General features: G+C 35.5%; 1 protein-coding gene and 1 long non-coding RNA gene across 5 annotated transcripts in view; one reads left to right on the forward strand and one right to left on the reverse strand.

The window, feature by feature from the left end:
• Nucleotides 1-12,041, reverse strand: part of LOC127527290 (uncharacterized) — a 349,656-nt gene that overhangs the window by 156,804 nt on the left and 180,811 nt on the right. The gene's annotated exons all lie outside the window — the stretch shown is intronic.
• col12a1b (collagen, type XII, alpha 1b) overlaps nucleotides 1-12,041 on the forward strand; it is a 167,320-nt gene that overhangs the window by 121,480 nt on the left and 33,799 nt on the right. For all 4 annotated transcript variants that reach the window (XM_051925538.1, XM_051925539.1, XM_028797515.2 and 1 more), the window contains 4 exons: nucleotides 927-965; nucleotides 1,048-1,186; nucleotides 4,731-4,873; nucleotides 5,251-5,360. In XM_051925538.1, coding sequence (XP_051781498.1) covers nucleotides 927-965; nucleotides 1,048-1,186; nucleotides 4,731-4,873; nucleotides 5,251-5,360 — 431 coding nt within the window. The remainder of the gene's footprint in view (nucleotides 1-926; nucleotides 966-1,047; nucleotides 1,187-4,730; nucleotides 4,874-5,250; nucleotides 5,361-12,041) is intronic.

The raw sequence follows: 12,041 nt of genomic DNA on the forward strand, positions 1-12,041 counted from the left end.
TTTTCAAGTAAAAATGTTAATGTTTCCACATTCGAACTTGCTTCAGAGCTAGCCTGTTGAAGTCAGTAAATGAAGAAATGACTGTAATTAAAACATGGTGTTCAAAGCAGATAACATGAGAGCACATCTATGGAAACACACAATTAGGCAATTGAAAAAAAGTAATTTCTTTAGGATAATCTTTCTGGTGTATATCACGATAAACAAAGAAATATGCACTTGTATATAAATTAAAAGTCCATTTTTCAAACTTGACTGAAAAAGGCACAGTTGGATGAAGGTTAGCAGCAGACACCAATGCAAGTATACATTTTGTAAAACACAATAGCAGTTAGCACAGTTGTCTCACAGATCCAGTGTTCTGGGTTTGAATACCATGTTTGACCATCATCCGTGTAGACTTTTCACATTCACTCTCTCTCTGCATAGATCTTCTTCGGAGACATCTTGTTGTTTTTTGTCTCATATCTTCAAAACTGTGAAGGTTAAGTGATCTAGCACTTCAAAATTGGCCTATTTCTGTTTGTGTATGTAGATCTCAGGGTTGTCCAAAACTGATTCCAGTTTTGCACCCAATCTTGCCAAGATAGGCAACTGTCCCCTCAAACTTGAATTGGATTAAGAATCAGATGAGATGTTCTTTATAAAGAACAGTTAACACACATACTCTATTTCTTCTGAAGTAGTTTGCTAAGAGTGTCTTTAATACCTTTATTCTTATAAACACTGAATGTTAGAATTAATAGAATAATAGGATACTACCAGAGTACATGGGAATTATTGACATTCTATCACAGACAATGGTACTGTACTTTAATCCATTTACATTGTGTCATGCATATACCTTTACAATTCAGACATAACATCATAAACAGCAATTAACTGTTTTTATTGTAAACAATAAAAGAGTTCTTTTTATTTTACAGCTTGCCCTCTGATTTATTTGAATGGATATACCTCACCAGGTAAAACAGGTCTATGTTATATTTTTGATACCTTTGATAGATTTAACTTGCTCCTGAATTCCACTGTTTTTTCTATTCAAAGGCTTCAGAATGCTTGAAGCATTTAACCTGACAGATAAGGTATTTTCCACTGTTCAGGGAGTGTCTATGGAACCAGGATCCTTTAACACCTTTACTGCCTACAGACTTCACAAAAATGCCTATCTAAACCAACCTACCAAGTAAGTTGTTCCACACATTTCTGCCAATATTATACCAAGTGTTGCAATTCTTACCCCCAAGATTACCTTAAAGCCATTTGTACAGAAACTCATTATTAGCCTTTAGGCTGATTACTGTGATAAATAAAAAACTAGGCACTTTCAAATGAAATACTGTTTAATTGTATTAAAGACCTTTATATATGCCAGCTTCTTACTGATGTGCTATCAAAGAAAATAATTAATTAACAGGTAAAAATATTTTTAAAATGCTTTATTTAATATGCCTTCTATCATATATACACCCATGAAAATACTGCTGCACACGTGTAAATTGTATAATGTATGCCTACTAAACCGACTTGTATTTTACTTAGCTCTTGTAGGTTAAGTTAAATGGTTGAGTTAAATGGTCTGAACAAGCAGCTTTCGGGTTTATACTGATCTTTTCTCCAGAGAGTGCTAATGTGTTGCAGGTTGATTGGCACATACAAAAGTAAGAATTTCACTGTACCCTATAATTCTTACACACACACATTTTATGCTGTAGTAACTAGGGTACATTGGTCTCAATGCATGCTCAATAATCCAGGTAAGGAAATTCTAGAAAGTTGATTCAGTTCATCTGGACATAGTTCTTTTCCAGGGAGATATGTTACATCACTCAATCCAAGTGACTTCCTCAATCTCAGTTGACTGCAGGCTTCTCCAACCTTATAAACAGTACCTTTGCATAATGACCAAAACTAGCACCATTGACTAACAACGTAAACCAATGCATACGGATCAGTATTTAAGGTTTGACTCTCACCATCCACTAGAGCACAAAATTGGTGTCATCAGGACTCTACAACACAGAGCAAACACCATACCCAGAGACACAGTGGCCAGGGAAGCAGAAGAACATCATATCAAGAAGGCCCTGATAAAATGTGGTTTTTCCAGCTGGACTTTTGTCAAAGCAGGGGAGACATCTAAAGAATGCTCTAAGCAATCCAGTAGAGAGGAAGGACAACCACTACCTAAGTGAAAACCTTTGGTGATCCCTTATGTGTCAGGAGTATCAGAACAGCTGAGACGCATTTTTTCAAAACACCAGGTCTGGGTGGCTTTCAAACCCCAAAACACGCTACGGCAAAAATTAGTCCACCCCAAGGACCGGGTGCCCCGGCACAAACAGATAATATAGTTTATGCAGTTAAGTGCCAGGAGGATTGTCATGAATTATACATTGGGGAAACCAAATAACCACTGGAAAAGCGGATGGCACAAAACAGAAGAGCTACCTTGTCAGGCCAGATCTCCGCAGTCTATTTACACCTACAGGACAGTGGTCACTCTTTCAGTGATGAAGATGTGCACATCCTGGACAGGGAGGAATGCTGGTTTGAGCGAGGAGTCAAGGAGGCCATTTACGTGAAAAAGGAACAACCATCTCTGAACCGAAGAGGGGGCCTAAGGGTACATCCTTCACCATCTAACAATGCTATGATTGCAGCCATTCCCCAACTCTCTGTGAATGGTACTCATGGCCATTGATCAATAGACAATTTGCATATCATTGATCACATGGCCCATTGTTAGTCAATGGTGCTAGTTTTGGTCATTATGCAAAGGTACTGTTTATAAGGTTGTAGAGTCAACTGAGACTGAGGAAGTCACTTGGATGAGTAATGTAACGTATCTCCCTGGAAAAGAACTATGTCCAGATGAACTGAATCAACTTTCTAGAATAGGATACATTGGCTTTACATTTGAAAAAGTATTTACTTTGATTTGATTTTCTCTCACATTTCAAATCATGAACATTTTCAGTTTAAATGTACATGCTTTGAGTAAGTGCGGGTGTGAGTATGAGTGTGCCATTTATTTGCACTGGGTTGAGTTTGATTTCTGTATTGCACCAAGTACTGACACCATAGTCATTAGAAATCGCTAACTTTAATGGGAAAAAAATTCAGATAATTGGTGGTTGGATGCTGTTTATTTGCCATTTTAATTGATGGATTGTTTTTCATATGCATTCACTTTATGTGTCCAGCCACCCTCTGAACCACTTATTCCAATTTTGGCTTTCAGGAATCCAAAGTCTTTCCTGGTAGCTCCAGACATATGGCAGGAATTAACTCTATATTGGGTGCTAGTTCTTCACAGAGCTCACCCACACACATGCTCAAACTATAGTTTTTTACATCGTTTAGAATCTGTTAAGATTAGGAATTTTTATGAAGTGCTTTGGTAAACTATAAGGAAAAACATTCGAAATCAGTTAGTGAAATGGCACTTCTTTCTGAGTTCAGGTCTCAAATGTAATTCTCTTCACTGTCTGGTGGTTATGACAGTTATTCCTGTGTTCTGATTTCATCCTACATGCCATAGAATTACAGGTTAGCTTAATTGGAAATTCTAATTTGGCCTGGTGGTCATGAGTACAAAGATCAACTACAAACTTATCCTTCATTTTCTTAATTCACTTAGTCCAAGACATCATTATGATTGACCAGAGCCAACACTAGATTAGACCCCAATCCTTTATACTGGACTGCAAACCATCCATCCATCCATCCATCCATTTTCCAACCCGCTGAATCCGAACACAAGGTCACTCGGGTCTGCTGGAGCCAATCCCAGCGAACACAGGGCACAAGGCAGGAACCAATCCCGGGCAGGGTGCCAACCCACCGCAGGACACACACAAACACACCCACACACCAAGCACACCCTAGGGCCAATTTAGAATCGCCAATCCACCTAACCTGCATGTCTTTGGACTGTGGGAGGAAACCAGAGTGCCCGGAGGAAACCCACGCAGACACAGGGAGAACATGCAAACACCCAGGTCCCCAGGTCTCCCAACTGCGAGGCAGCAGCGCTACCCACTGCGCCACCGGGCCGCCCTGACTGCAAACCAGTTAGATTAAAATAAAACAATGAGTAATTGATATAATACAATAAAATGAACTCTACTTAGTCATTACTTTAACTGTGACTTTATTTTACAAACTCATTCTTTGTCCCATTATCAAAATAAACCACATTTTAGATAATCAAAGAATTCTTGATTTAAAAATAACTTTTATATTAATTTCAACACCTCCTAACAATATTTCTTTTATAGATTTGTTACTGCATTATTTAAATCATCTTCAGTTTTTTATTTATTTTGATAATTTTAATGACTTTGGTTGCCTCTATTCAAACACAGAAACTTCCAATTGCGTTTTTCAGTAAAACAAGTTAAAGAATCACAAAGTATCTTTTTAGCAAGCAGATGTAGAATGTTGTTTTATTTATAAAGAGTTTTCAAACATACTTTTTTAAAATTCAGCAAATTCCTCTGCAAGTCCAGAAGTTGTCAAATATGTCCTTCTTTTGTGGTTCATTGAGTGGGGGCATCAAAGTGAGGCATTGAAATAAATAAGAAGGACAGTGCCTCTAAAATGAGAGTAAACTTGCTTTAATTTATTGAATTGTGTTGAATTGAAAATACAAGGTGAAGTCATTTGAATGAATACATGTCCAAAAAGATGAAGCCTGTATTTATCTTGTTTGTTTGCTTTCATAGAGAGGTTCACCCAGAAGGATTACCACCTGCCTACACTATTATATTCTTATTCCGAATTCTTCCTGACACACCAAATGAGGCTTTTGACATTTGGCAGATTACAGATAAAGATAATAAACCCCAAGTTGGAGTAACTCTCGATGGTATGTAAATTTCAAATCAATAAGTATTCAGAGACAGTAGGGTGTAGGGGCTGAATGTTTTCTCATAAAAAGTTAAAATGTTTTCCCATAATTATGCCTAATCAAGACCAGATTTTATCATGGCATTAATCTTTCTGTAATTACACAAAAATTAAAGTTTAACCTCACAAAATCACAATAATTTGTGATGTCAGTATTCTGTATTTTTATGACAACACAGATTAATTCTTGATTATATACAGTCACTGGTTGGCAAAATAATCAAAGATATCATGAGAGGTTTTTTAGAAGTTTGTGGTATTGAATTATAGAGGCCTTTGCCTGATAGTTAATCCATGCAACTGTCTGAAGAATCTTGAATGTCATTTCTTTTTCAGTTTCTAGCAAGACTGTATCATTCTACAACAAAGACACTCGAGGAGAGATACAGAAGGTAACCTTTGATAAAGAAGAAGTTAAAAGAATATTTTTCGGAAGCTTCCATAAGGTAAGACTAATTGATTAATATACAGATACCTGCTAAGCATCTAACCCTATGTTCATAGTCTTCCCACAGGATTTGAATATGCTATGACTGGCTAGTACACTGCTTGGTTATGCAGTGGTTATTGCTACTGCATTAAAGCTATAGAGTGCTTCTAAATTCTATCCCATCAATATCCATTGTCAAGTTGATGAAAATAGGTCTTTTAACAGAGATACCAAATCAAGTCCTTTTCACTTAACATTTTTGATGCTTCATTTAGCCAAGGCATGCATGTTATGAATGAAGTGGAGAGCTGAGTGCATTAAGAGCTGGGTTGAGTTGAATGAGCATGTCCACTAACTCCTACACGTTTGCAAGAATTACTTATCAAGTTAGGGAATCCCTCTAAAATATTAGGACAACCTTTTACTGACTCCTGGAGTAACTCCACCACTGGGCTCTAACTCTGGGATTAACAAGTCCATAGAACAGCTTGTAGCTCCTTCTGTTGGCCCTCTGCTTTGTAGTAAGCCAAGCTACCTACAGACAAAAAGAAGCAATGCCCTCTTCAGTGCCGGCTGTGGTTTCCATCATTTTGGGTTAGCTCCACTGGCTTCCAGCCATTCCCTCTTAACTCCTTATCTCATTACCTTTAGAGCAAACATTATTAATATACCCCTTAAGATAGGACTTACTGCCTTGTGTTAATACCTGCCTATCACACTCTCAATCTTAATTCACTAGTATATATTACTCTCTTGAAGCATATTCATTGTCATGTTTAACCACTGCCCTCTTTTATAACCATGCATCTTCAACTCTAGGCGACCTTTGCTTTGCCTTGAAACATGTTCTGTTTCAAAAAATGTACGATTATAGATATGAGATATGAAGATAATGAGATCAATGCAAATCATGTAAATGATCTTTTTTTGGTTATTATTAAGTAATGAAGATTTCAACTTGAAGAGTCACCTGGAAAGACAAAGATGTAGTGTAAAGGAAGTGTTTTGGAGGTACAATGTTGTTAGCTATCACACATTTAGTTTTATTCCTTTGGGATATTAGGACTGGATATTTTAAAGATTGTACTTTTCCATTTTGTTCTGATTAAGCCCTTTTTTGCCATAAGAGTAAGAGTGGAAGCACTTTGTATAAAGTGATGGCTTTTGAAAGAGCTGAAGCAAATTTTTGGCTGCTTTCATTTGCCATTTCATAGAGACAGAAGCAGGCTATCCAGGAATGTGACGTGATATTACTTCATAGCCACCCATTTATGATCAACTACTTACCACAATTTTTTCCTACTTAGAATGTTTTTGAAGTATTATTTTTACACTGTTTATATGATAATCCATTTCAGACAAATCACCTCAGTATGACATCATCCCAGTTTTATTAGTCCCAATTCACTCATCCTTCATCCTACCTCTAAACATTAAGAGTTTTGGATGCAGTCACAAAAAATTGTTTTGAAGGTGTCTTCGATGCTACAGAATTTGTAATTCGGGGGCTATAGTAGAATAACAGCACAAGAGAAACTCCAAATTAAAAAGTATTTGTTAAGTTATGCAACAGTACAGTAAAAATGTGATACACACCTTCATCTGTTCTCATTATTGTAGCCACCCATGCATTTGTGTACTGATCTGTAGCTTTCTGAGATGGATCTCACCAGTTGCTAGAGCGAATTCACTTTCAACTCTCTGTGTCTTTACTAAAAACAAAATCATCCTACAATCCACCGCTTTCACAGTATGCCAAATGCTTAAAGTGTCTTAGAATGACAGTAATAGCTGTCTGATTAAGTGGTTCCAGATTTATCTTCCCTGAACATCTTTCATTAAGAAATGTTTTTCAAAGTGTTTTTAAGGATGTCAAAATATATCTAGACAGAAAATCCTACCACACTCTCCCGTTGTAATATATAGATATGTTTGTTGGAGAGAAGATAAGCCTTTCTAGGTTGAACAGCTGACATGCATTTTTATACTTGGCAGCTTGATAAGAATATTAAGGATGTAAAATGATATTCAGATTTTGCTATTGAGAGGCTTCCATAAAAATAAGCCCCTAAATATACCAGGGACGTTTGAGAGTAAATGGTATGGTGGCATTTGATTTAGGCAGTTTATAAATAGCTTTGAATAATACTCATTTGAAAATGAGGGTATATGAATTTATGGTACATTTTGGAACTTCATGATAAAAACACATTAATCATTCCATTTTTTTACCGTGTAAGTGCACTGTAGGTGTTAAAATTAGTAAAGAAATAAAATGTAGCAGCTGGCACACTTCATTGGAAAATATTGGGTCACAACACATGGCTATTAAATAACTATATCAGAAAACCATTGGAATGCCAGACTGGCTTTCTCTTGGCTTTTTTTCACTTTTCCGGCAACGTTTTTGGCCCTCCTTCAGAATCATTTCTTTCCAGTAGTTGGCCACAAGGGATTTTTAAGAAATTGCTCAACAGGAGGTAAGAATTGTGGTTTTTTTCATCACACAGTAGTTAATATGGGCTATCAGCTTAGCACGTTCATTTGTAAGGCAGCCCAAGGGTGAGTAAGTGCCGAAAGTGACCCCAAGGTAAAGTCATTACCACTTGAACAAATGCCTTGTATGTTATCAGTACCAGATATGTCAGCTTATCTTAATAAATGTTTGTCAATTTTAACTCCTTGCGCAGCACATTCTAATACTTGTTCTTAAGGACCTTGGTCCTTCCTTTTTTTATTCCCAATCTGTTTCAAAATTATAAAATGCCAATTTCAGTGGATATAAGTTTGCCCTTTTGGCATGTTTTATTGTTTTAAAAATACATGGAGTGATTGTAAGGATGGTACATTGGCCATTAGTGATGGCAGCAAAATCTGCATACTGTGGACGAAAATAGGACCAGGTCTGAGGTTGATTTTCATGGATATGAAATCATCAGCTGTAACAAGAACAGCAAGGCTCTATGAAATTCTTATATAATAAGACGATGCATTTCAAAACATCTGTCTATGATGAGATTTTTCAAGGATGTTGCTGACAACAACTTGTCTTCTCTTTTCAATTCCTATTGCAAGTTCTTCACAGAGTTGATATTTGAAAGGACCTGTTGTATATATATTGATCAACCATTATTTATTAGAAAACCAAATCCCACTCATTGCTACTTCATCGATAGTTTAGTCCATCAAATGAGATTTTCGGATGTATTATATCACCCTTATTTTAAGATATTAAGTTACTTAATATTCCCTAAAAATATTGATTGATTAATCCCATTATGCTTTTGCTTACTGCACCTTCTTAATCAAAATTTGCAATCTCATTAGTGCTTACATTTTGGTGTTCATTTCTCAACAAGGTCATTGACTTTGTGACTAGGCACAATCACCTCATGCACATGTGGATTTTCTTCTGGTCCTTCATTTTCCTTCCACCTCGTAATGATTGCATGTAAGGTTAGTTGACAAACATGGAATTGAGTAGGATCAGAAATCTGACAGATGGCAGGATTTTGAGATACAATTAGAATTAGTTAAAGAGCAATAGTTTAATCAGCACAATCACTAGTGGTATGTGGTTTCGTTGTTTAAGGATATCAAACCAGAATCCTGGTGAACTGAAGTGGCTGCAGGTTTTCTTTCTAGTCAATTTCCTAATTAGTAACCAGTTACTACTACTTATGGAAGATACTTCTTTTGCCTTAATTTTAATTAACATGCTTTGAAACATTCAGTACCCTTAATTGTTTTCCTTATTAACAAGCAGACAATAATGAGATGCAAAGCAGATGACCAGCTACATTAAGTAAGAGAGTGGAGAGTCACTATTTTCACCTCAAAATGATCATCAGCATTACATCTCATTGTTGTTTGGCTGTTGCTTAAGGAAAAAATAGTCAATTTAGGGTTCTGATTGTAGAGAAAGGAGTCCATTAAAAAATGTCTACTCCATTAGAAGCAATAATATTCACTAATTAAGAAACTGTCTAGAATGAAAACTTGGAGTCACTTTGGCCCACTAGGATCAGAGATTGACACCTCTAATAATAATAGTAATTCATTACTTTTATATAGCACTTTTCTCACTTTTCAAAGCACTAATCTGGTTTAGTGATTTAGGTATTGGACTCTAAAACACAACAAGGCCTTAATCACCTAATAAATAATGACTAATAAAAGCTTAACATTCCATTTAGAATTTATAATAGATCATTTTACCAAATTAATATATTTCTTCCCCTTCCTTCAGTCAAATTGTTAACATCCCATGAAAGACAATCCTGTTTTGTTAAATATCACTGGCTTGTCTAAACTTTAGTTGAAAAGTAAAACAGTGACATAAAAAGCTGCCTGTAGCCTATTTCTAAGTCTATCCTTATGATTCAGTGATTTGTGTAGTTCACATCTAAGAACTAAAGAAAAGAAAGAAGTAGACACAATTACCTTTCTGTGCCAAACATTGAAATTAAGGAATTTATTAATGTATCTCTGCATATCTGTAGTGTGATTCACTGATTAATATTATAAAGGCTTTTCTTATTCTTTTACCTAATTCTGTTTAGTTTACTTTCTATTAATCTCCACTGATCTGCTCACTGTTCACTTCTCAATTTCCAACCCATACCAAAACAGTAAAATAGTTGATGTACACTGAAGATATGCTCCCAATGCCAACAATTAGGGAATATTTGCATACAGCTACTGTATAGTATGTGCCAGGGTTGCTACAACATTGAAAAAAAGCAAAAGTTCCTAATACATTGTCTTTGTTGATAACTAAATTGTTATAGTGTCACCAATTCTATAATTAACATAGAAGAAACACTTTATATGAATGTTGCTCTTTAGCTAAAGTGCAGTAATCTTGCAGCTAGAGTCCTTGTGGGAAAATATGTAAGGCAACAACAATTCTTAAGAAGTATTCACTTGGGATTATAGCACTGACGAGTCAGATTCTTTAAAGGTTTTGTGCTAGTGCCTGAGCCAAAAGATACTGTATCTTATGTCCTTGATAACCAGACACAGTCCACTTGACTGCTGAACTGAAATGATACTGACCATACAGTGGTTAACTGTATATTGTATGATTCAGTAAAGATATTAACACATTTCCTGAAGGCTTAACTCTTTAAGCTGTGGTTAGTGGCTTTTTCTTTTCTATTTGTTCTAATAGCCTACAAGTTATGGTATCCAAAAATATTAATTCAGACTGTGCTACAGCTGTACTACTGTCTTAATCTGTAGATATTCTATTCTATGTAAATTTCTACAAATAGCAAGTAACATACCATTTTTATTGATGAATCATATTTGCTAAAAGAGTCTTCTTTCAAGTTTAAAAACTGAAGTGTCAAGTCAAAAATCAGTTAATGTGGTGTTTTAGATTTATATGGCAGTGTACTATAGTTCATTGACTGTACGGAAACTGAAATAAAAGATAGATAGCCAAAGCCAATACAGAAGAAACTGGTAAGTTAGGGAAAGCAGAAGACAGAATATACCACATGTTTACATGCTTTGGTTTAGTGTGAACTATAGTAAAACTTTCATTATTTAGAAAATATACTCGTATATTGCTAAACAAAGATTCTTCTTAAATGAATACCACTATAATTACAAAGCCCCAGAGTTTTTATTAAAATGCACAAAGTTTTTTTCAGACATAAATGGGGAGTAACTGGCATCCCATAAGTAAATAATTGTTTGCATTGTTAGTGCTATCCTGTTTAGCAAATGTAACCTTTAGTCATACGTGTAACTTATGCTGGGGACATTTCCACATCACTTTTAGGAAAGAATATTTTTGGCCCCAGTATTTTGATATAACTGTCACATGCATACAGAAAATGATCAAAAAATCATGTCCTTTTTCACAAAGAAATCTCTGAGCAGGACTTCCCTCTCTTTTTCAACCCTTCCAAGATTGTGAAGTGTGAAATGTCCCTGGAAACTCAGACCATATCTGTTTGTCACATTGATTACGTTAGAAACCTGTTTGTAAAAGCAGGCTATGTGTTTAATTATTATAACAGGTCACTCTTTCTCCCAAACCCAGAAGAGAAACCTCCTTAATTTACAAAATACACAGCTGTACTATAATAATACAGGTCTTTTCAAAAAAATTCAATGAAAGTTATACTTCTGCGTTTAATTCATCCCACATGGCTTTTTTAAGATTAGCAGGGCTGTTGAACACACAACCCAAGAATACAATAATAATAATAATGAAAGATTAAAGTGAGATTGTAGTTCAAGTTAATATTTTTCAATCTTAAACTGAGTGGATTTTGATCTGCTATGCATTCATTTTTTATATCTGATTTTTCCATCACAAAGTTTTTTTGGGAGATCAAAATTATCTTTGAAGCGTAAGGCTCCAGGCAAACATCCGTACTAGACAGGACGCCACTTCACTTCATGACACTTTTTGCACACAAACCTACATGCTGTCATTCAACACCCTATAAGAACTACAAATAAACTTAACACGTTTGACTTTAAAAAAAAACAGCATAGGCAAGGGAAAAATTCCACTACAGATTGTGCTAGAAGTGGACATTAAACCCAGGACCCTGAAATTATTGTAATGAGCAACTCATTCAGTTTTTTTTTTTGTATACTACTTTTTAATGTAATGTTTCAGACCTAAAAACTGCTGCTGTACAATTGTATTAATATGCCTCCTACTGCCATTTCA

This window comes from Erpetoichthys calabaricus, chromosome 3, assembly GCF_900747795.2.
Source record: "Erpetoichthys calabaricus chromosome 3, fErpCal1.3, whole genome shotgun sequence".
Classification (NCBI taxonomy): domain Eukaryota; kingdom Metazoa; phylum Chordata; class Cladistia; order Polypteriformes; family Polypteridae; genus Erpetoichthys; species Erpetoichthys calabaricus.